At 38.1% G+C, this 26,053-nt stretch overlaps 1 protein-coding gene across 11 annotated transcripts in view; it reads left to right on the forward strand.

Moving 5' to 3' along the window:
* Positions 1 to 26,053, forward strand: part of LOC133536514 (protein unc-13 homolog B-like) — a 122,072-nt gene that overhangs the window by 81,022 nt on the left and 14,997 nt on the right. For 5 of the 11 annotated variants that reach the window (XM_061877096.1, XM_061877101.1, XM_061877099.1 and 2 more), the window contains 19 exons: positions 2,777 to 2,892; positions 4,625 to 4,788; positions 6,407 to 6,557; positions 8,939 to 9,007; positions 9,141 to 9,230; positions 9,344 to 9,481; positions 11,501 to 11,631; positions 12,039 to 12,124; positions 14,124 to 14,250; positions 14,336 to 14,432; positions 16,606 to 16,749; positions 16,867 to 16,944; positions 17,763 to 17,840; positions 20,361 to 20,423; positions 20,501 to 20,533; positions 22,753 to 22,779; positions 22,909 to 22,977; positions 24,281 to 24,295; positions 24,402 to 24,422. In XM_061877096.1, coding sequence (XP_061733080.1) covers positions 2,777 to 2,892; positions 4,625 to 4,788; positions 6,407 to 6,557; positions 8,939 to 9,007; positions 9,141 to 9,230; positions 9,344 to 9,481; positions 11,501 to 11,631; positions 12,039 to 12,124; positions 14,124 to 14,250; positions 14,336 to 14,432; positions 16,606 to 16,749; positions 16,867 to 16,944; positions 17,763 to 17,840; positions 20,361 to 20,423; positions 20,501 to 20,533; positions 22,753 to 22,779; positions 22,909 to 22,977; positions 24,281 to 24,295; positions 24,402 to 24,422 — 1,697 coding nt within the window. The remainder of the gene's footprint in view (positions 1 to 2,776; positions 2,893 to 4,624; positions 4,789 to 6,406; positions 6,558 to 8,938; positions 9,008 to 9,140; positions 9,231 to 9,343; positions 9,482 to 11,500; positions 11,632 to 12,038; positions 12,125 to 14,123; positions 14,251 to 14,335; positions 14,433 to 16,605; positions 16,750 to 16,866; positions 16,945 to 17,762; positions 17,841 to 20,360; positions 20,424 to 20,500; positions 20,534 to 22,752; positions 22,780 to 22,908; positions 22,978 to 24,280; positions 24,296 to 24,401; positions 24,423 to 26,053) is intronic. The other 6 variants (XM_061877104.1, XM_061877105.1, XM_061877108.1 and 3 more) reach the window with 4 other exon arrangements.

Below are 26,053 nucleotides of genomic sequence, written 5' to 3' on the forward strand. Positions count from 1 at the left end.
CTCCTCCCCAACCCGGAGATGGCACTCCACCCTTTCCCGGACGGGAACCATGGACTCGGACTTGGAGCTGCTGATTGTCATCCCATTTAAGATCATTATATCAAAATGATCTTAAATGTGTTGAAAAATTGTGATATCAGTAAAGATTTTCCCCATGTAAGCACGATTCTCAACAGAATTGCTTGAACTTAAAGCACCCATATCGTCCAAATGATCGAAAATTAACTAAGATGAAATCTTTATGTATTATTTCCTCCTGAAAATTAATCATGCACTCATGTCCTAAGATATCCATTAGTTTTTAAGTAATCGGTAGACAACGAATTGTACTTGAAACGCCCATTCCACTGAAATGTGGACTCGTCAGACCAGAGAACACTTTTCCACTTTGCAGCAGTCCATCGTAGATAAGCGTGGGCCCTGCGAACCTGGTAGCGTTTCTGGATGTTGTTGATAAATGGCATTGGCTTTGCATAGTATAGTTTTAACTTGTACTTACAGATGTAGCGACAAACTGTAGTTACTGACAGTGGTTTTATGAAGTGTTCCTGAGCCCATGTGGTGATATCCTATACACTCTTATATCGCTTTTTGATGCAGTACTGCAGGATCGAAGGTCACGGGCATTCAGTATTGGTTTTCAGCCTTGCTGCTTACGTGCTGTGATTTCTCCAGATTCTCTGAACCTTTTGATGATATTATGGAGCGTAGATGGTGAAATCCCTAAATTCCTTGCAGTAGCTCGTTGAGAAATGTTCTTAAAACACATTAGTTCGCAAAGTGGTGACCCTCACCCCATCCTTGTTTGTGAATGACTGAGCATTTCACGGAAGCTGCTTTTATTCCCAATCATGGCACCCACCTGTTCCCAATTAGTCTGTACACCTGTGGGATGTTCCGAATAAGTGTTTGATGAGCATTCTTCAACTTTCTCTGTCTTTTTTGCCACTTGTGCCAACTTTTTTTAAACATATTGCTGGCATTAAATTCCTAATTGGCAAAAAATAACAGTTTTCCAGTTCGGACGTTAAGTATCTTGTCTTTGCAGTCCATAATTGAATATAAGTTGACCAGGATTTGCAAATCATTGTATTGTGTTTTTATTTACCATTTACACAACGAGCCAACTTCACTGACTTTTGGGTTTTGTACAACATATTTTCTTAGGTCCAGAACAATGAAATAGTTGCCAATGTTGTCCACTTTAACGTCATTAATTAAGAAATAACTGAAGGACACTGAACCTGGAAGAATTAGAACAGTCAGGGCTAATTTCTTCCCTGCGCCTTTGGAAATAGGAACTGAGTGTTTAATACTCTTGTACATGTTAAACATTCTCTTTCCCCATCATCTGCCCTCTGCATCCCCTCTTCTCCTCCTTCTCTGTTATTATCAAGTCGCTCCAGTTGGGAATGGACTGTTCCACCGACATGTATGAATTACCCTTAATGGTGGGCCTGTCAGAGCTAATAGCAGGGGGGGGAATGGCCCGGTGGTACGCCTGCAGAAAGTTCTCCCACTCATGTGAACACGAGCCTTACATCCTTCTGCCACAGCCTGGCTCACCTCTGTTTCCCCTCAACCGCTGCCATGAAGGCATTGAACACCAGAATGATAGCCAGGGTTCCTCTTGCTCTGTTTCCAGATACCGTACTTCCTTGAATTGCCGCCGGGGCGCTAGTTAATTTAAAACCTCTTCTCACTCCGGCGCTTACCAAAGGCATGCGGTAAAGGTAAGCATGTGTTAATTATTTTAAAACCTCTTCTCACTCCGGCACTTACCAAAGGCATGCAGTAAAAATTTGAGTGTGATGTAAGGATACCATCATGAAAAGCACGTTTAATAAAATAAACATCATTATGGTCTTACCTTTACTTATAAATGAAGTCCATGCCAGCTCCTTCTGATCAACAGCATTGATAACTTGTTTATAGAAGTCTTCCTTATCTTTCTTCAGTTTTAAAAGTCTCTCTGTCTCGATGGAGATCTTTTATTACCTCCTGCTTCGATTGAAAGTCCAGTTTAGAAAACTGCTATCAGACCGCTGCTATCAGTTAGCTCGGCTCCTCACGTGCGGGCGATGAAAGAATTATCCTCGGACAACTCCCCCTCCCGTTCTGCTCCGTGGGTGATCTCTTTATCCCACCGCTGCCACCAGGAAGTGTTATTGTATAAATTATACACTGGGTATTTAGGACTGGAACATGCTTTATTTCAGCCAGGTTGTTTACATAGCCAGCATAGGAGTAGTGGTGTTACATCCTAAAAGGTCCGTCGTGCACCCCCCCCCCGTCATATCTGTCCCAGCACTCATTGTCACTTCTTCTGCAGCCGAGTAGTCGCAAGAAGGATCACTAGCGCCCTCTACCTCCAGGAGGCGGGAGTCATTTAATGACTCTTATTTGACACACGCAGCTATGGTATATTAATAAAACATAGCTGCTTACTGTTCTTTTTAGCATATTCAATAGCTTGGACCTTAAATCCTACTGAATAGCTCTTAATCTTCTTCCCTTTATGCGATTTCAAATGATTGAAATCAGCCTCCTCCATTTTGAAAATGGTGACAGGTGAAGTGTCACTCGTGACGTGACGAGTTTGACCCGGTGGTAATACTAAGCATGCGCTAAATATTTTGCTAAGCGAGTTTGACCCTGCTGTAATTCAAGGCAGGCACATACTATACACCCGGCGGCAAGTCAAGGAAATACGGTATGCTAAATGGATTTAGCGTATGACTGCAAATGTGTGACGGGAGTTTGTGTTGGATTGCAGAGAAGAGGACAGACAAGTCGGCGGTGTCGGGCGCCATCCGCCTCCAAATCAACGTGGAGATCAAGGGCGAGGAGAAAGTGGCGCCGTACCATGTGCAGTATACCTGTTTGCATGAGGTAATTGCTCCTCTCTCGACAAAAATTGTGACAAAAGAGCAGTCTGAAAATGTAATTTTATCACTTCTTTAAGACGCCATGATTGCAAAGTGGTCATTAATTACAGTACAATGTACAATACACTCAATATTTTGTTCTTTTTTAATTCAAGTACCCCCTAATCAGAGCAAAGCATTTGTGGTTGAAAAAAAAGAGATAAAGAAGTAAAATACAGCACTATGTCATCACTTTCTGATTTATTAAATTGTATAACAGTGCACAATATTGCTCATTTGTAGTGGTCTTTTTTGAACTACTTGGAAAAAAAGATAAAAAAATAAGTAAAAACTTGTTGAAAAATAAACAAGTGATTCAATTAAATAAAGATTTCTACACATAGAAGGCAGGCATAGTACCCCTGGGGGTACTTGAAGGTATGCCAAGGGGTACGTGAGATTTTTTTTTAAAATATTCTAAAACAGGGGTCGGGAACCTTTTTGGCTGAGAGAGCCAAAAAGCCAAATATTTTAAAATATAATATTTTTTTTAACACTGAACACAACTAAACACGTGCATTTTTAAGTAAGACCAACATTTCTAGAGTATAATATGTCTCTTATTCTTTGTAATAACATTGTTATTCTGAAGCTAACTGTGGAGGGGGCGTGGCCTGCGGGCCTGCAGCGACAGTTGCGTAGAAAGCCCACCTGGGCCTTGATATCTAATCACCTGTTGCTCTGTTATAAGCAGCAGCCAGGAGGAGAGACTGGGTTGGGGCTAGAAATACTATTGCTGGAAAGCAACTGAGAGAATTATTGAAAAATAAAACAATATTGTAACCCTGAAACAGGCTCTCATGTCGGTGCTTGGGGGTCTGAAGAACCCCCAGGAGGGCAAGCCCCACACTAACCAATAATAAATAAATAACTTCTTACCATTAATGCAACTTCTTGAACAGGTGCGGTAGAAAACGAATGGATGGATTAAAAATGCATGAGAATGTTTTATATTTTGAGCATTATTTTTAACACTGTGATTACAAGTGGAATTATTCATTATTTATCGTGTTAAGCAATGTCAGCTCAGATTTATCTGAGAGCCAGATGCAGTCATCAAAAGAGCCACATCTGGCTCTAGAGCCATAGGTTCCCTACCCCTGGTCTAAAAGTATCAACAATTCAAAAATCCTTTGTAAATATATTTATTGAATAATACTTCAACAAAATATGAATGTAAGTTCATAAAGTGTGAAAAGAAATACAACAATGCAATATTTAGTGTTGACAGCTAGATTTTTTGTGGACATGTTCCATAAATATTGATGTTAAATATTTATTTTTTGTGAAGAAATGTTTAGAAGTAAGTTGATGAATCCAGATGGATCTCTATTACAATCCCCAAAGAGGGCACTTTAAGTTGATGATTACTTCTATGTGGAGAAATCTGCATTTACAAGTGAATCACTTGTTTATTTTTCAACAAGTGTATTTTTATATCTTTTTTTCCAAATAGTTCAAGAAAGACCACTACAAATGAGCAATATTTTGCACTGTTATACAATTTAATAAATCAGAAAGTGATGACATAGTGCTGTATTTTACTTCTTTATCTCTTTTTTTCAACCAAAAATGCTTTGCTGTGATTAGGGGGTACTTGAATTAAAAACATGTTCACAGGGGGTACATCACTGAAAAAAGGTTGAGAACCACAGGACTAATGAACTGATGTAAAAAAAATGTTTGTTCCATTCCAGAACCTGTTCCACCACTCCACAGACATCCACGGACGAGGCGTGGTTAAAATCCCAGAGGCTCGCGGTGACGACGCGTGGAAAGTTTATTTCGATGACGTGCCACAAGACATCGTGGATGAATTCGCCATGCGCTATGGAATCGAATCCATCTACCAGGCCATGACGTACGTCTGCAGAGATTCATTCTCATGCTGTGCCTTCTTTTCCTTTCAGTTTGTTGTCTGTATTTGTATTGACAGTACATCCATCCATCCATCCATCCATCCATCCATCCATCATCTTCCGCTTATCCAAGGTCGGGTCGCGGGGGCAACAGCCTAAGCAGGGAAGCCCAGACTTCCCTCTCCCCAGCCACTTCGTCTAGCTCCTCCCGGGGGATCCCGAGGCGTTCCCAGGCCAGCCGGAAAACATAGTCTTCCCAACGTGTCCTGGGTCTTCCCCGTGACCTCCTACCGGTTGGACTTGCCCTAAACACCTCCCTAGGGAGGCGTTCGGGTGGCATCCTGACCAGATGCCCGAACCACCTCATCTGGCTCCTCTCCATGTGGAGGAGCAGCGGCTTTACTTCGAGTTCCTCCCGGATGGCAGAGCTTCTCACCCTATCTCTAAGGGAGAGACCCGCCACACGGCGGAGGAAACTCATTTGGGCCGCTTGTACCCGTGATCTTATCCTTTCGGTCATGACCAAAAGCTCATGACCATAGGTGAGGATGGGAACGTAGATCGACTGGTAAATTAAGAGCTTTGCCTTCCGGCTCAGCTCCTTCTTCACCACAACGGATCGATACAACGTCCGCATTACTGAATACGCCGCACCGATCCGCCTGTCGATCTCACCATCCACTCTTCCCTCACTCGTGAACAAGACTCCTAGGTACTTGAACTCCTCCACCTGGGGCAGGGTCTCCTCCCCAACCCGGAGATGGCATCCCACCCTTTTCCGGGCGAGAACCATGGACTCGGACTTGGAGGTGCTGATTCTCATTCCGGTCGCTTCACACTCGGCTGCGAACCGATCCAGTGAGAGCTGAAGATCCCGGCCAGATGAAGCCATCAGGACCACATCATCTGCAAAAAGCAGAGACCTAATCCCGTGGCCACCAAACCAGATCCCCTCATCACCTTGACTGCGCCTAGAAATTCTGTCCATAAAAGTTATGAACAGAATGGGTGACAAAGGGCAGCCTTGGCGGAGTCCAACCCTCACTGGAAATGTGTCCGACTTACTGCCGGCAATGCGGACCAAGTCCTGACACTGATCAAACAGGGAGCGGACCGCCACAATAAGACATTCCCATACCCCATACTCTCTGAGCACTCCCCACAGGACTTCCCGAGGGACACGGTCCAATGCCTTCTCCAAGTCCACAAAGCACATGTAGACTGGTTGGGCAAACTCCCATGCACCCTCAAGAACCCTGCCCAGAGTATAGAGCTGGTCCACAGTTCCACCACCAGGACCAAAACCACACTGTTCCTCCTGAATCCGAGGTTGGACTATCCGGCGTAGCCTCCTCTCCAGTACACCTGAATAAACCTTACCGGGAAGGCTGAGGAGTGTGATCCCACGATAGTTGGAACACACCCTTCTTAAAGAGAGGAACCACATTGAACCACATGACAGTACATAATAACTTCTAACTGCTGGAGCTGATGCTAGATGACTTTGCTGCATTACAGTCAATCTTATGGAAATATTTAGTTTAGCACATAAAACTCCAACATTATTTGTAGTCCAACATATATTTTCTCATTAAGTTTCCTCTGTGTTGCTTTTTGCAGGCACTTTGCTTGTCTGTCCTCCAAGTACATGTGTCCCGGGGTTCCTGCAGTGATGAGCACGCTGCTCGCCAACATCAATGCCTTCTACGCCCACACTACTGCCTCCACCAATGTGTCCGCCTCCGACCGCTTTGCTGCCTCCAATTTTGGGGTTTGTACTGACACACTCGCACTGACTGCACCCCATGTGTTACGTTTCATGCATCAGGCAAATCCCGACAAATGCGGCCATATGAGTCTCTACAGCAGGGGTCACCAACGCGGTGCCCGCGGGCACCAGGTCGCCCGTAAGGACCAGATGAGTCGCCCGCTGGCCTGTTCTAAAAATAGCTCAAATAGCAGCACTTACCAGTGAGCTGCCTCTATTTTTTTTACATTTTATTTATTTACGAGCAAGCTGGTCTCATTTTTAATTCTAAGGGGGCGACAGGTTCGATTCCCGCTTCTGCCATCCTAGTCCCTGCCGTTGTGTCCTTGGGCAAGACACTTTACCCACCTGCTCCCAGTGCCACCCACACTGCTTTAAAAAAATGTAACTTAGATATTGGGTTTCACTATGTAAAGCGCTTTGAGTCACTAGAGAAAAGCGCTATATAAATATAATTCAAAGAAAAAATAAAATATAATAATTCAATTCTAAGAGAGACAAAACTCAAATACAATTTGAAAATCCAAGAAGATATTTTAAAGACTTGGTCTTCACTTGTTTAAATAAATTAATTTATTTCTTTACTTTTCTTCTTATAACTTTCAGAAAGACAATTTTTGAGAAAAAATACAACCTTAAAAATGATTTCAGGATTTTTAAACACATATACCTTTTTACCTTTTAAATTCCTTCCTCTTCTTTCCTGATAATTTAAATCAATGTTCAAGTAAATTTTTTTTTTTTTTTTGTAAAGACTAATAATGCATTTTAATTTAATTCTGCATTTTAGCTTCAGTTTTTTCAACGAAGAATATTGTGAAATATTTCTTCAAACTTATTATGATTAAAATTCAAAAAATTATTCTGGCAAATCTAGAAAATCTGTCGAATCAAATTAAAATTTGATTTCAAAGTCTTTTGAATTTCTTTTAAAATTTTTGTTCTGGAAAATCTAGAAGAAATAATGATTTGTCTTTGTTAGAAATATAGCTTGGTCCAATTTGTTATATATTCTAACAAAGTGCAAATTTCAGCTCGGTTTAGCTCTGTATAGCTCGGTTGGTAGAGTGGCCGTGTCAGCAACTTGAGGGTTGCAGGTTCGATTCCCGCTTCTGCCATCCTAGTCACTGCCGTTGTGTCCTTGGGCAAGACACTTTACCCACCTGCTCCCAGTGCCACCCACACTGCTTTAAATGTAACTTAGATATTGGGTTTCACTATGTAAAGCGCTTTGAGTCACTAGAGAAAAGCGCTATATAAATATAATTCAAAGAAAAAATAAAATATAATAATTCAATTCTAAGAGAGACAAAACTCAAATAGAATTTGAAAATCCAAGAAAAGATTTTAAAGACTTGGTCTTCACTTGTTTAAATAAATTAATTTATTTCTTTACTTTGCTTCTTATAACTTTCAGAAAGACAATTTTTGAGAAAAAATACAACCTTAAAAATGATTTTAGGATTTTTAAACACATGTAACTTTTTACCTTTTAAATTCCTTCCTCTTCTTTCCTGACAATTTAAATCAATGTTCAAGTAAATGATTTTTTTTTATTGTAAAGAATAATAAATACATTTTAATTTAATTCTTCATTTTAGCTCCTGTTTTTTCAACGAAGAATATTGTGAAATATTTCTTCAAACTTATTATGATTAAAATTCAAAAAATTATTCTGGCAAATCTAGAACATTTGTAAAATCAAATTTAAATCTGATTTCAAAGTCTTTTGAATTTCTTTGAAAATTTTTGTTCTAGAAGAAATAATGATTTGTCTTTGTTAGAAATATAGCTTGGTCCAATTTGTTATATATTCTAACAAAGTGCAGATTGGATTTTAACCTATTTGAAACATGTCGTCAAAATTCTAAAATTAATCTTAATCAGAAAAAAATACTAATGATGTTCCATAAATTCTTTTTTTAATTTTTTCAAAAACATTCAAATTAGCTAGTTTTTCTCTTAATTTTTTTCAGTTGAATTTAGAATTTTAAAGAGTCGAAATTGAAGATAAACTATGTTTCAAAATGTAATTTTCATGTTTTTCGTGTTTTCTCTTCTTTTAAACCGTTCAATTAAGTGTTTTTTTCATCATTTTTTCTCTACAAAAAACCTTCCGTAAAAGGAAAACAAATGTAGGACGGAATGACAGACAGAAATACCCATTTTTTAATATATATAAATTTATTTATTAAAGGTAAATTGAGCAAATTGGCTATTTCTGGCAATTTATGTAAGTGTGTATCAAACTGGTAGCCCTTGGCATGAATCAGTACCCAAGAAGTATCTCCTGGTTTCAAAAATGTTGCTGACCCCTGATGTACAGTTTTCCATTATGTGAAGTACAGTATCTCTCTATAATGTGTACAATGTTGTCTCTCCAGAAAGAGCGTTTTGTCAAGCTTTTGGACCAACTGCACAACTCTCTGCGTATTGACCTCTCCACCTACAGGGTAAGACTGTTTATGTACTATAATCCTACATTTGCAGGATATTTATCCATCAAAACAATGCATATTTGCCTTCCAAATCCGAGCACAGTCCTAACTGACCTCATAAGCGAAATCAACCATTTTTTCTTTCCAGAATCACTTCCCTGCCAGCAACAAAGACCGCCTGCAGGATTTAAAATCCACAGTGGATCTTCTCACCAGTATTACCTTCTTCAGGATGAAGGTATTTGATCAGATTTACTCCTTTTTGAGGATTCTGTGGTGCTGGTTATTGAACATCAGCACGAACTACAATGTGATGTGCAAGGAGTTGTGGTGTCGCCATCTGGTGTTCAGGTCCAGGAGTTACAGTCTCCACCCAGAGCCAGTCAGGTGGTGAAGGATTGTGTCAAAGCCTGTCTCAACTCCACCTATGACTACATCTTCAACAACTGCCAGGAACTCTACAGCCGACAGTATCAGCCGCTGGACACAGTCCGTTTGCACACGATACCACCACTACTCCTACTTCTGATACATAGCTGCATACGATACTACTACTACTACATATGATACATAGCTGCATACGATACTACTGCTACTACATCTGATACATAGCTGATTACAATACTACATATGATGTGATACTACCACATATGAAACATAGCTGCATACGATACCACTAATACTACTACATCTGATACATAGCTGATTACAATACTACATATGATGTGATACTACCACATACGATACATAGCTGCATAGGATACTACTACTACTACGTATGATACATAGCTGCATACGATACTACTACTACTACATATGATACATAGCTGATTACAATACTACATATGATGTCATACTACCACATACGATACATAGCTGCATAGGATACTACTACTACTAGATATGATACATAGATGTATACGATACTACTACTACTACTACATACGATACATAGGTGCATACGATACTACTACTACTACATATGATACATAGCTGATTACAATACTACATATGATGTGATACTACCACATACAATACATAGCTGCATAGGATACTACTACTATTACTACATCTGATACATAGCTGATTACAATACTACATATGATATGATACCACATATGATACATAGCTGCATATGATACTACTACCACATATGATATAGTTGCATATGATACTACTGCTACATATGATACAGTAATACTCCCAGATATAATACACTGTTGCATACAATACAACAACCTAATTACATATGATATTACTACTACATATGATACTACCATATATGATACTACTACCACATATGATGTAGTTGCATATGATACTACTCTGCTACATGTGATACAGTAATACTCCCAGATATGATACACTGTTGCATACGATACAGCAACATAATTACATTCGATATTACTACTACATATGATACTACCATATATGATACATAGTTGCATATGATACTACTACCACATATGATATAGTTGCATATGATACTACTGCTACATGTGATACAGTAATACTCCCAGATATGATACACTGTTGCATACGATACAACAACCTAATTACATACGATATTACTACTACATATGATACTACCATATATGATACATAGTTGCATATGATACTACTGCTACATGTGATATAGTAATACTCCCAGATATGATACACTGCTGCATACAACAACATAATTACATATGATATTACTACTACATATATTACTAACATATATGATACATAGTTGCATATGATACTACTGCTTCAGTGATACATAGTTGCATACAGTAGTATTACTCCCAGATATGACACACTGTTGCATACGATACAACATAATTGCATACAATATCACTACTACATACGATACATAGTTGCATATGATAATACTCTGCTACATGTGATACAGTATTACTCTCAGATATGATACACTGTTGCATACGATACACCATAATTACATACAATATTACTACACTTGATACTGTCATATATGATACATAGTTGCATATGATACTACTGCTACATGTGATACAGTATTACTCCCAGATATGATACACTGTTGCATACAATAGAATATTTGTACTACATATGATACTTTGTTACATACGATACCACTACCTATAATATATGGTTACATGCGATACCACTACATATGATACATGGTTACATACGATACCACTACATATGATACATGGTTACATACGATACCACTACATATGATACATGGTTACATACGATACCACTACATATGATACATGTTACATACGATACCTCTACATATGATACATGTTACATACGATACCTCTACATATGATACATGGTTACATATGATACCACTACATATGATACATGGTTACATACGATACCACTACATATGATACATGGTTACATACGATACCATTAAATATGATACATGGTTACATACGATACCACTACACATGATACATAGTATTAGATGTTGTCTAAAGATTCAAAACATTTTAATTGAAATAAATTATGATAAAACATTTTTTTCTAATCCAGATTAAGGAAGATCTCTCCCTGGAGGACCAGGGCCCGAGCATCAAGAACTTGGACTTCTGGCCCAAACTCATAATGCTGATCGTCTCCATCATTGAAGAGGACAGGAACTCCTACACACCCGTGTTGAACCAGTGAGTTTATTTGTCTTTACGTGTCAAAGGGGAACACATTTTTTTTATTGTATTTTTCCTATCATTCACACTCATTATAAAATACGTGACGATAGATGGATTTTTTTTTTTAATGTATTCTAGCTAGTAAATAAATGCGATCAAAAGTCTGCTTACAATGGAGCCGCTCTATTCTGTCTATCAAGCCGTTAAAGTTTTATATACATGATGTAATGTAGTACTTACATCATGTATATTTCAGGAAATGTCATCAATTGGATTAAAACTGAGTGATTATATTTTGGATCTGGATTCAGGATTTTTTATTAAAGTGTTCTTTACGATTTGGAAATAGAGCGAAGCGGACGTCTGCGTCCCCTCTCTCCTCTTCTCGTATGTGAAATATGTTTTTGTTGCTTTGCTTGCAGGTTTCCTCAAGAATTAAACGTAGGGAAAGTGTCAGCAGAAGTCATGTGGACGTTGTTTGCACAAGACACAAAGTATGCTATGGAAGGTAAGTCACCTCTCTGGCTTTGTTACCATGACACCCGTTTGGGTAAGAAGTCATCTGAATGATGGGACTAAGATGAGGACACCAATGAGCAAAGAAAAAGTTCACTGCGAGACAAGATATAAGAACAATAAAGAACAGAAGAGAGAATTTATTTCTGCTTTATCACGATTCTTAGGAGTGTCTTTGCGCTTTTTTGTTACACGGCACAGCAGCACCACATCCCAGAGGGTGCCAGCTATGATCTGTTTAGCAAACTGAGCAAATACAATCAGGATATAACAAACAGAACGATGCATCGAGTAAAAACAGCAGGTAGTACAAACCCTGTTTCCATATGAGTTGGGAAATTGTGTTAGATGTAAATATAAACAGAATACAATGATTTGCAAATCATTTTCAAGCCATATTCAGTTGAATATGCCACAAAGACAACATATTTGATGTTCAAACTCATAAACTTAATTATATTTTTGCAAATAATAATTAACTTAGAATTTAATGGCTGCAACACATGCCAAAGTAGTTGGGAAAGGGCATGTTCACCACTGTGTTACATCACCTTTTCTTTTAACAACACTCAATAAACGTTTGGGAACTGAGGAAACTAATTGTTGAAGCTTTGAAAGTGGAATTCTTTCCCATTCTTCTTTTATGTAGAGCTTCAGTCCTTCAACAGTCCGGGGTCTCCGCTGTCCTATTTTACGCTTCATAATGCGCCACACATTTTCCATGGGAGACAGGTCTGGACTGCAGGCGGGCCAGGAAAGTACCCGCATTCTTTTTTTACGAAGCCACGCTGTTGTAACACGTGCTGAATGTGGCTTGCCATTGTCTTGCTGAAATAAGCAGGGGCGTCCATGAAAAATACGGCGCTTGGATGGCAGCATATGTTGTTCCAAAACCTGTATGTACCTTTCAGCATTAATGGTGCCTTCACAGATGTGTAAGTTACCCATGCCTTGGGCACTAATGCACCCCCATACCATCACACATGCTGGCTTTTACGCTTTGCGCTTGGAACAATCCGGATGGTTCTTTTTCTCTTTGTTCCGGAGGAGACGACGCCTCCCAATTTCCAAAAACAATTTGAAATGTGGACTCTTCAGACCACAGAACACTTTTCCACTTTGCATCAGTCCATCTTAGATGATCTCTGGCCCAGAGAAGCCGGCGGCATTTCTGGATGTTGTTGATAAATGGCGTTCGCTTTGCATATTAGAGCTTTAACTTGCACTTACAGATGTAGCGACAAACTGTATTTAGTGACAGTGGTTTTCTGAAGTGTTCCTGAGCCCATGTGGTGATATCCTTTAGAGATTGATGTCGGTTTTTAATACAGTGCCGTCTGAGGGATGGAAGGTCACGGTCATTCAATGTTGGTTTCCGGCCATGCCGCTTACGTGGAGTGATTTCTCCAGATTCTCTGAACCTTTTGATGATATTATGGAGCGTAGATGTTGAAATCCCTAAATTTCTTGCAATTGCACTTTGAGAAAGGTTGTTCTTAAACCGTTTGACTATTTGCTCACGCAGTTGTGGACAAAGGGGTGTACCTCGCCCCATCCTTTCTTGTGAAAGACTGAGCATTTTTTGAGAATTGTGTGCTCTACTTCAACAATTACTCATTTTGAAGTTCAACTTCAGCTTTGGAGCATTCACAAGAGGTTCCTTAAGGAATTGCTTCATCTGGTATTAATTAATTAAGCAATTGATGGATTAAGTTTAGGCACACATAATCTTACGAGGCGTTTTGGGAGCTAAAAGAGCCTGCTCTCTAAAAAGACCCGAGCACTGTTGCATGTTTTCATTTGAATTCAAAGTTGTATCATTTAGAGCTGTTCATAAACATACAATATGTTAAATATATACAATTTTGACCTGTCATTTATTTTGTTCTATTTGTAAAGTGCAGTGATAGGCATATTTCAAACAAATGCTGATTGGTGATTAATCATTTGACAGTCCTTGTAAAAACAGCTTTGTGTCTTTGTCCATCCAGAACATGAGAAACACCGACTGTGCAAGAGCACCGACTACATGAACCTGCACTTCAAAGTGAAGTGGCTCTATAACGAATATGTCAAAGAGCTACCGAACTTCAAGGACGTTGTTCCAGACTACCCGTCGTAAGTCACCACTAACACCATCCATTCACTCAATGTAAAGTTTTGGTAAGAGTCGGTGTAAAAGTTTTGTTGTTACTCTTTGTAGGTGGTATCTCCAGTTTGTGCTGCAGTGGTTGGATGAAAACGAGGACGTGTCCATGGAATTCATGCACGGAGCTCTGGAGAGAGACAAAAAGGATGGGGTAAGAGTGTGGATATTTTTTTATTTGTATTAAATTACCATAAAAAACACATAAGTTACACTTACAATTAGTGCACCAACCCCAAAAACATCCCTTGCCTTCAAAATAAATAAAAAAAATAAAATAAATTGTGTGAATGTGAGTGTGAATGTTGTCTGTCTATCTATGTTGGCCTTTCGATGAGGTGGCCACTTGCCCAGGGTGTACACCGCCTTCCGCCCGATTGTAGCTGAGCTAGGCACCAGCGACCCCAAAGGGAATAAGCGGTAGAAAAATGGATGGATGGATAAACCAGGGGTCGGCAACCCGCGGCTCTAGAGCCCCAAGCGGCTCTTTAGCGCCGCCCTAGTGGCTCACTGGAGCTTTAACAAAAATGTATGCAAAACGGAAAAAGATGATGGGAAAAAAATATATTTTTTGTGTTAAAACGATTTCTGTGAAAGGACAAACATGACACAAACCTCCCTAATTGCTATAAAGCACACTGTTTGTATTAAACATGCTTCACTGATTCCAGTATTTGGCGAGCGGCGTTTTGTGCTACTAATTTTGGCGGTCCTTGAACTCACCCTAGTTTGTTTACATGTATAACTTTCTCCAACTTTCTAAGACGTGTTTTACGCCACTTCTTTTTCGGTCTCATTTTGTCCACCAAACTTATAATGTTGTGCATGGATGCACAAAGGTGAGTTTTGTTGATGTTATTGACTTTTGTGGGGTGCTAATCAGACATATTTGGTCACTGCATGACTGCAAGCTAATCGATGCTAACATGCTATTTAGGCTAGCTGTATGTACATATTGCATCATGTCTCATTTGTAGCTATATTTGAGCTCATTTAGTTTCCTTTAAGTCCTCTTAATTAAATTTATATCTCATGACTCACTGGCTTTTAATTTTTTGCAGCTCCAGGCGGATTTGTTTTTGTGTTTTTGGTCCAATATGGCTCTTTTAACATTTTGGGTTGCCGACCCCTGGTATAAATGTTATTGACTATTAAAGACACTCTGACACAACCAACCCCCACACTATGTGGTTGGTTGTCACAATTATCTGTTGTAAAAAAAACAGAAAAGAAATACGGCAGCGGTGATTATTTCCAATTTAATGTAAAAAAAACTAAAAGCCCTCACTACAAGTTCAGCTGTCTTACTCTAGAGAAAACTATGTACAGCCGTGGCTCGTCTAAAGTTTGCTGCTGATCACATGGACAAATATAAGAGGAAAGTTCCGTGGTAAGATGAAACAAAAATTTTGCTGTTTGGTAGCTCAATTTTTGTTTTATCTGACATCACATTGACAAAGATAAGACCTTCTGGAGGAAAGTTCTGTGGTCAGATGGGGCCACAATACCCAGCAATATGTTTGGAGGAGAAAAGGTGAGGCCTTTAATCCCAGGAACACCATGCCAACCGTCAAGCATGGTGGTGGTAGTATTATGCTCTGGGTCTGTTTTGCTGCCAATGGAACTGCTGCTTTACAGAGAGTAAATGGGACAATGAAAAAGGAGGATTACCTCCAAATTCTTCAGGATAAGCTAAAATCTTCAACTCGGAGGTTGGGTTTTGGGCGCAGTTGGGTGTTCCAACAGGACAATGACACCAAACACACCTCAAAAGTGGTAAATGGAATGGCTATATCAGGCTAGAGTGAAAGGTTTTAGAATGGCCTTCTCAAAGTCCTGACTTAAACGTGTGGACAATGCTGAAGAAACAAGTCCATGTCAGAAAACCAACACATTTAGCTGAACTGAACCAATTTTGTCAAGAGGAGTGGTCAAAGATTCTAGCAGAAGCTTGTAGATGGCTACCAAAAGAACCTTATTGCACCTTATTGCAGTGAAACTTGCCAAAGGACATGTTAGCAAATATTAAGATTGCTGTATGTATACATTTGACCCAGTCACATTTTCAGTAGAGCCATAATAAATTCATAAAAGAAGCAAACTTCATGCATGTTTTTTGTGAGCAACAAGTATGTGCTCCAATCACTCTATCACAAGAAAACAAGAGTTGTAGAAATGATTGGAAACTCAAGACAGCCATGACATTATGTTATTTACCTTTGAGCAGGACTGTATGTGAGCTCTGCTATAATGAGTGTGACAACCTCCGAACAAAAACAGGTGTGAAAGTGTGAGGCCATTCCAATCCCTCCACCTGTGTGTTTCAGTTCCAGCAAACGTCCGAGCACGCTCTCTTCTCCTGCTCTGTGGTGGACGTCTTCACCCAGCTCAACCAGAGCTTCGAGATCATCAAGAAACTGGAATGTCCTGACCCGAGTGTCATGGCACAGTACAGTCGCCGCTTCTCCAAGGTAACATGACCTAATATCGAGGGGAAAATAGCAGGAATTGTATTAGCAACTGAATATATTTGTCTGGAATTGTACTGAGTGTTTCATTTGAATGCTTTTAATGCTTTATCTGTCCAGACTATTGCCAAAGTTCTTCTAAAGTACAGTGCCATCCTCACCAAGAGTTTTCCTTCTTATGTTGACAAGGAGAAAATTGTAAGTTGCCATCTTACCCAACCTCGGACATTTCTAATTTATGTGCCATCTTTTGAAACATGCACATTGGAACCTCAACTTAAGAGTGACTTCTTGTAGTTTCCTAATGAAGCCTCAGCTCGACGCTCCACTACTCTCTCCTGCTCCGTTCGGTACACCTATGAACCGAACCGAAAACACCGTACCGAAACGGTTCAATACAAATACACATACCCTTACACCCCTAATATTAACTAATTGGATGACCATAGTATCTAATTAGATGACCATAGTATCTAATTAGATGACCATAATATCTAATTGGATGACCATAGTCACTAGTATATCATCCATAAGTGCAGATTCCAACCATTGAAATCCTTTTTATCGTTGAAGACTTGGGGTCATTAGAAAACATCATAATGGCAGCTACACTTTCCATCTTAAAGATCTAAAAAAATTATTTGAGAATGTCTGGCGGGCCAGATCGAAAGTCTCAACGGGCCTTAATTTGCCCAGGTCTGATCTAAACCGTAGACCTTTATCCATGAAAATATAGAAAAGCTGCTCATGGTGTGTTTGAAAAAGAAGCAACTTGAAGGAGATATAGTAGAAGTACACTCTCTAAAAGTGTGTTGTTCTTTTTAAAAGGCATGTTAGAGTTGTGCTTTTTTGGTTTCAATTAATTTGGATGGTAGACAGTGATTTGAGAGACAGGTGTTTTGAGTTGAAATCTCCTTCACAGATCCAATTAAGCTCGTAAGTTGAGGTACTAATGTATGAATCCTGTGCCAAGTCATCATCACGTCTCACTGTGTCTACTTTTGTGTTGCATACAGCCCTGCGTCCTGATGAATAATGTGCAGCAGCTGCGCATTCTGCTGGAGAAGATGTTTGAGTGCATGGGGGCCAAACAGGTAATGTCAAAGATCCTTTTTTTAGTTTTTTAAACACTACATTTTATTTTCTATCCATCCTCACTGGATATATTGCACCTACTACTGTACGAGCCATTTGCTTTTGGATTATGTACACAAATGTGGCTCATGCTGATTGGATTGATAACTTAGTAATAGTTCCTATGACCTCGCATGCATGTGAGCAGCCTGCATGGAAAAAGTGCATTTTTAAAGGATGTTGTTGCTGGTGTCAGATTGCCAGAGTGAAAGCATCGGTATGTGTTAAAGTGTGAGGTAGTAGTCGATATGTAAAGTTGTCATTCTACGGACTAGAACGGAGGTGTCAAAGTCCTTTCCACCGAGGGCCACATTGCATTTATGTTTGGCCCCAGAGGACCGTTCTAACAGTGAATACTATGATTATAGAATGTTTTAATGCATTTTATCAGTAGATTTAAAAAAAAATAAAATGTAAAAAAAATATGCCTATTTGCAATAAATTCACCTCAAAATTTTGTCTGAATGGAAAAACAGTCGTGCTGTTTTTATGGTAAAAACACGGCAGAATTTTACTGTAAAATGTACATAGTTTTTTTTACTGTAAAAAAAATAATTTCAATTTTACATTGAAATTTTGGCACCTGAGCTGCCAGTTTGTTAAATTTTACCGCAAATCAACAAACGTAGATTTTACGGTGTATTACTGTAAATGTCAAAACGCCACCACAGTTTATTACGGTAAAAAAAGTAAAACATTTTTCATTTAGAGAAAAATGCTGTAAAAAAACAGTAAATTCCACAATTTTACCATGAAATCTATTGCTACCTTTTAGATTTTTTGGTGTATTACTGTAAATGTCAAAATGCAACCACAGTTTATTACAGTAAAAAAAATACTGTTTTTTTGTTTAATTTTGAGAAAAATGCTGTAAAAAAAATAAAATAAAACACAGTAAATTCCACAATTTTACCATGAAATCTATTGCTACTTTATGATTTTTCGGTGTATAATTGTAAATGCCAAAATGCAACCACAGTTTATTACAGTAAAAAAAGTACAGTTTTTTTCATTTAGAGAAAAATGCTTTAAAAAAAACAGTAAATTCCACAATTTTACCATGAAATCTATTGCTACTTTATGATTTTTCGGTGTATTACTGTAAATGCCAAAACGCCACCACAGTTTATTACAGTAAAAAAAGTACAGTTTTTTTTCATTTAGAGAAAAACGCTGTAAAAAAAAAAAAACACAGTAAATGTCACGATTTTACCATGAAATCTATTGCTACCTTTTAGAGTTTTGGGTGTATTACTGTAAATACCAAAATGCAACCACAGTTTATTAAAGTAAAAAAATTACTGTTTTTTTGTTTAATTTTGAGAAAAATGCTGTTAAAAAAAAAAAAAACACAGTAAATTCCACAATTTTACCATGAAATCTATCACTACTTTATGATTTTTCGGTGTATAATTGTAAATGCCAAAACGCCACACAGTTTATTACAGTAAAAAAAGTACAGTTTTTTTTCATTTGGAGAAAAACGCTGTAAAAAAAAAGACACAGTAGATGTCACAATTTTACCATGAAATCTATTGCTACCGTTTAGATTTTTCGGTGTATTACTGTAAATGCCAAAATGCAACCACAGTTTATTAAAGTGAAAAAGTACTGTTTTTTTGTTTCATTTTGAGAAAAAGGCTGTAAAAAAACACAGTAAATTCCACAATTTTACCATGAAAATCTATTGCTACTTTTAGATTTTTCGGTGTATTATTGTAAATTCCAAAACGGCACCACAGTTCATTACAGTAAAAAAAGTTTACAGTTTTTTTTTAATTTAGAGGAAAAAAGCTGTAAAAACGACAGTCAATTTTACCATGAAATTTATTGCTATTTTTAAATTTCACAATTGGATGAATGACTTGCTTTGAAATCATCATGAGTATGTATTTCTATTTAAAAAATGGTTTGAATGTTTGTGTGAATTTTTTTTGTGAATTATATTTATATAGCGCTTTTCTCTAGTGACTCAAAGCGCTTCTACATAGTGAAACCCAATATCTAAGTTACATTTAAACCAGTGTGGGTGGCACTGGGGGCAGGTGGGTAAAGTGTCTTGCCCAAGTACCCAACGGCAGTGACTAGGATGGCGGAAGCGGGAATCGAACCTGCAACCCTCAAGTTGCTGGCACGGCCGCTCTACCAACCGAGCTAAGTCATTGATAATATATTTTTGCATAATTATTCCATATTTAAGTTAACATAATTTGCCATTACGTGGAGTACTTTTTTTTTTCTCCCAAAATAGAAAGAAAGAATACATAAAGTAAGAAAAGTTACAGAATTGTATCGATACATATTATTCCCAGGCTTTTGAAGGCCAAATAAAATGATGTGGCCTGGGCCTTGAGTTTGTGGACTAGAAGATGTTGGCAATAATGACATCACTTCAGAGCTGCTAGTTGCTGTCGGTGCATTTAGTCGTCACTTTTGTCCTGATTGAGCCGAGTTTGAATAAATGTGTTGGCATTTTAAAGCGAGATGAGTCGGTGGGCGAGAAAGAGGAGGAAGCAGAAGAGGAGGAGGAGGAGGAGGAAGAGGTATGTTTTCATCACGGCAGGTTGAATGAACCCATTAATGACGACTGTGTTCATACTGTGTGTGGCTTGGAGAGCAGCTGACGACGAGGAAAGAGGAGGCAGAGAGTCTGGTTGGTACTGTGAGTTGTAGTTTAAGTTGTAGAAGTCTACTTGTGGTGCTGGTGAACCTTGACTGGAGCACATTTACATCAGTCGCTTATTATCCCAGCCAACTTGTCTGTAGCTTAATAGCATAGTGGACCTTTGTGTAGTACTACTAGTCACTAGATGTCGTCCTCTATTGTGCTGTGGTGGTGGCAGATAATGTTTAAGGGGAACTGCATTTTGGGGCTTATTTTGCCCTTCATTCACAAGAACACATGTTCTTTATTTTCCATCTAAGTAGTGAAAAGCTGCTGGTACGAGGTAGGTAATGATGGGATTTACCTACAGAACCCAAAACCAGTGAAGTTGGCACATTGTGTAAATGGTAAATAAAAACAGAATACAATGATTTGCAAATCTTTTTCAACTTATAGACTGCAAAGACAAGATATTTAATGTTCACACTGAGAAACTTCTTCTTTTTTTGTTGCAAATAACCATTAACTTAGAATTTAATGGCAGCAACACATTGCAAAAAAGTTGGCAGGGGGGCATTTTTACCACTGTGTTACATGGCCTTTCCTTTTAACAACACTCAGTAAACATTTGGGAACTGAGGAGACCCATTTTTGAAGCTTATCAGGTGGAATTCTTTCCCATTCTTGTTTGATGTACAGCTTAAGTTGTTCAACAGTCCAGGGTCTCTGTTGTGGTATTTTAGGCTTCAGAATGCGCCACACATTTTCAATGGGAGATAGGTCTGGATTACAGGCAGGCCAGTTTAGTACCTGCACTCATTTACTATGGAGCCACGCTGTTGTAACACGTGCAGAATGTATTTTACATTGTCTTGCTTGAATAAGCAGGGGCGTCCATGAAAATGACGTTGCTTGGATGACAACATATGTTGCTCCAAAACCTGTATGTACCTTTCAGCATTAATGGTGCTTTCACAGATGTGTAAGTTACCCATGCCTTGGGCACTAATACACCCCCATACCATCACACATGTGTAAGTTACCCGTGCCTTGGGCACTAATACACCCCCATACCATCACACATGTGTAAGTTACCCATGCCTCGGGCACTAATACACCCCCATACCATCACACATGTGTAAGTTACCCATGCCTTGGGCACTAATACACCCCCATACTATCACAGGTGCTGGCGCCTATAACAATCCGGATGGTTCTTTTCCTCTTTGTTCCGGAGGACACCACATCCAAAGTTTCCAAAAACAATTTGAAATGTGAATTAGTCAGACCACAGAACACTTTTCCACTTTGCATCAGTCCATCTTAGATGAGCTCGGGCCCAGCGAAGCCAGCGGCGTTTCTGGGTGTTGTTGATAAATGGCTTTCGCTTTGCATAGTAGAGTTTTGACTTGCACTTACAGATGTAGCGATGAACTGTAGTTACTGACAGTGGTTTTCTAAAGGGTTCCTGAGCCCATTTGGTGATATCCTTTACACACTGATGTCGTTTTTGGATGCAGTACTGCCTGAGGGATTGAAGGTCCGTAATATCATCGCTTATGTGCAGTGATTTCTCCAGATTCTCTGAACCTTTTGATTATTTCACGGACCTTAGATGGTAAAATCCCTAAATTCCTTGCAATAGCTCGTTGAGAAATGCTGTTCTTAAACTGTTGGACAATTTCCTCACGCATTTGTTTCACAAAGTGGTGACCCTCGCCCCCCATCCTTGTTTGTGAATGACTGAACATTTCATGGAAGCTGCTTTTATACCCAATCATGACACCCACCTGTTCCCAATTAGCCCGTTCACATGTGGGATGTTCCAAATAAGTGTTTGATGAGCATTCCTCAACTTTCTCAGTCTTTTTGCCACTTGTTGCAGGCATCAAATTCCAAATGAACTAATATTTGCAAAAAAATACCGTTTTCCAGTTTGAATGTTAAGTATCTTGTCTTTGCAGCTTATTCAATTGAATATAAGTTGAAAGGGATTTGCAAATCATTGTATTCTGTTTTTATTTACCATTTATGTGCCAACTTCACTGGTTTTGTCCATCACCAATGAATATGATAACATCACTTTTACCTTTGATTGAAGACATACATTTTCCAAGTGAAATGTACTCAATGTTTTTCCAACTTAAAAGAAGCCATTGGGAGCGAACACCGGCTCATACGAAAAGTCGGGGCGTACAAAAACCGAGACTTGACCACATTTGATTATTTTTGTTTGTGATGTCATGTTTTGCTTTGTCCCCCCATAGTGCAACAGTGCAATGCTGGCACGCCAGGCAAGTTCATGCACAGTCAATGCAAACATGTCTCTGACACATGACTGCATTTACTCACTTTAGTCTTTAGTCTCACATTGTGGTGTTGGAGATGAGACTCAAACCATGTTTTATACAATCTTTGCATAGAAGTTTGAGGAGAGTGGGGAGGATGAGGAAGAGGAAATGAGGGAGGACGGGGACAAAATTCAGGTTGAGGTTTGTTACTGTTTGTTCCACCGACTCTCCCTTCCCACAGTTGCACTTAAGCCCTGCAAAGTGTGCAAACTAGCATTTGTTTACTTTAAACCAGGGGTGTCCAAAGTGCGGCCCGGGGGCCATTTGTGGCCCGCAGCTAATCGTTTACTGGCCCGCCACACATTCTGCAAAGATTGCACAATTGATAGTATTGCAAAAATTTAAAAAAAAAATTTTAAAAAGTGGAATGAAGTGAAATCTAATGAGAAAAAGTGGCAATGTTGACACAAAGGTGCCATGCAGACAGTTTTTTGTTCCTTTTGTCTTTATTTTCTTTTTTTTCCATTGGTCAAAAAAGGAGGACAAAAAAAATCTATGTTATAATGAATTATTGCTTAAAAATTATCACTTTAAAATGTTTTATGTGGAAAAAAATATTGCATATGTTGTGTAGTTGCCATATAAAAACCTCACAGTTTTGACATAAGAACAGAAAAAAAATAAATAACAGTTTAAACTTAAAATTGATAGATGTATTGGAAATTGAGCTTGAAATTTAAGTTTTAAAAGTAAAAAAAAAATAATAATAAAAATGCATCACTTTATGAGTGGCGAACCAAATATATTTAGTAGGATTTTATTTAACTTTTCACTGAGATTACTCAAAAATATTAAATAATTAAAATCAATGGTGTCCTGCATTATTGATCTTTTACTGCATATTTCAGTTTTACTATAAAAAATTGTTTTCTCTGACAGAAAAGGCATAAAACCTTATTTGTTTTACTTTATATCAACCTCAAGTTGATGTAGAGATTTACTGTAAGCATTAAATCAAAAATAATAATAATTTGACTTATTTTTAACATTTTATTGACTGAGACCCTCTATGCCCCCCAAGAGCCCTAAAGATTTAAAAACAAAAATCCATATATTTTGTTTTGGTCTGAAAATGAAAAATATCAAGATGTCCCCCGCATGCTTGAATATTTCCGTGTGCGGCCCTCTGTGGAAAAAGTTTGGACACCCCTGCTTCAAACCAACAAAACAATTCAAGTCAGTAAACACAACTGATCACTAGTCTTTTTCTAACATGTCATTATGTTGTTTTATCATTTTCAAAAGACTTGAGGGTTGAATAGTGCAACTGTAGTCTGCATCCACTCACACATCTCCGCCATCATTGATACTTTTCTCATACATTTTTTTTATCATCATCATCAGTCATTTTCACAGCCTTTCCTCAAACCTTTTCTTCATTTTAAAATCTGTGTTTTCTTAATTTGTGTTTTTTTTCCCCCTCCCTCAAATATGTTGGCAATAGACTGACAGGGAGAAGGTGGGTGTCAGTATTATTTATAAATACTGTACATATGTTCTAATATGACTATTCTTTCCTCAATATTTTATTTCTATGGAAAAAAAATAAATCCCACCACGTTAAGATGGATATTCCAATAGAGAAGGTAAGAAGCAAAATATAAATCCCTTACAGTTGCCCTTTTGTTCCTGTGTCCTTCCCTTAGACCAGAGGTCGGCAACCCAAAATGTTGAAAGAGCCATAATGGAACAAAAATACAAGAAACTAAATTGTCTGGAGCCGCAAAATATAAAAATTTGTATATAAGTGTTGTAAAGAAGGCAACATATGATGTCAGAGTCTATATTAGCCTACTATCAAAATGGCTTTAAAAGTCTTATATAAGTGTTATAATGAAGGCAACACATGATGTAAGTGTCTATATTAGCCTACTATCAAAATGACTTTAAAAGTCTTATATAAGTGTTATAATGAAGACAACTCATGATGTAAGTGTCTATATTAGCCTACTATCAAAATGACTTTAAAATTTTTATATAAGTGTTATAATGAAGGCAACACATGATGTAAGTGTCTATATTAGCCTACTATCAAAATGACTTTAAAAGTCTTATAAAAATGTTATAAAGGAGGCAACACATGATGTAAGTGTCTATATTAGCTATGTTAGCCTACTATCAAAATGGCTTTAAAAGTCTTATATAAGTGTTATAATGAAGACAACACATGATGTAAGTGTCTATATTAGCTATGTTAGCCTACTATCAAAATGACTTTAAAAGTCTTATATAAGTGTTATAATGAAGACAACACATGATTTAAGTATCTATGTTAGCCTACTATCAAAATGGCTTTAAAAGTCTTATATAAGTGTTATAATGAAGGCAACACACGATGTAAGTATCTATATTAGCCTACTATCAAAATGACTTTAAAAGTCTTATATAAGTGTTATAATGAAGGCAACACATGGCATAAGTGTCTATATTAGCTATAATAGCCTACTATCAAAATGGCTTTAAAAGTCTTATCTAAGTGTTATAATGAAGACAACACATGATTTAAGTATCTATATTAGCCTACTATCAAAATTACTTTAAAAGTCTTATATAAGTGTTATAATGAAGGCAACACATGATGTAAGTGTCTATATTAGCTATAATAGCCTACTATCAAAATGGCTTTAAAAACTTATATAAGTGTTATAATGAAGGCAACACATGATGTGTCTATATTAGCCTACTATCAAAATGACTTTGAAAGTCTTATAAAAATGTTATAATGAAGGCAACACATGATGTGTCTATATTAGCCTACTATCAAAATTACTTTAAAAGTCCTATATAAGTGTTATAATGAAGGCAACACATGATGTAAGTGTCTATATTAGCTATATTCGCCTACTATCAAAAAATGTGGCAAAATGATTCAATATGTACATACAGCTAGCCGAAATAGCATGCTAGCATCGACTAACTTGCAGTCATGCACTGACCAAATATGCTTGATTAGCACTCCAACAAGTCAACAACGTCAATAAAGCTCACCTTTGTGCGTGGACGCACAGTATAAAACGTTTGGTGGACAAAATGAGACAAAGAAGGAGTGAGAAATTTGACATGTACACACAGACTGTTGCGTCACAGTCCACACCAGGCCTAGGCAATTATTTTGACTCGGGGGGGCCACATTTAGAGAAAAAAAATGTGGCCCCCGGGCCTTAGTTCACTATGGTGAGTTCAAGAACCGCCAAAATTGGTAAGACAAAACGATGTT

Source organism: Nerophis ophidion, linkage group LG17 (assembly GCF_033978795.1).
Source record: "Nerophis ophidion isolate RoL-2023_Sa linkage group LG17, RoL_Noph_v1.0, whole genome shotgun sequence".
Lineage (NCBI taxonomy): Eukaryota > Metazoa > Chordata > Actinopteri > Syngnathiformes > Syngnathidae > Nerophis > Nerophis ophidion.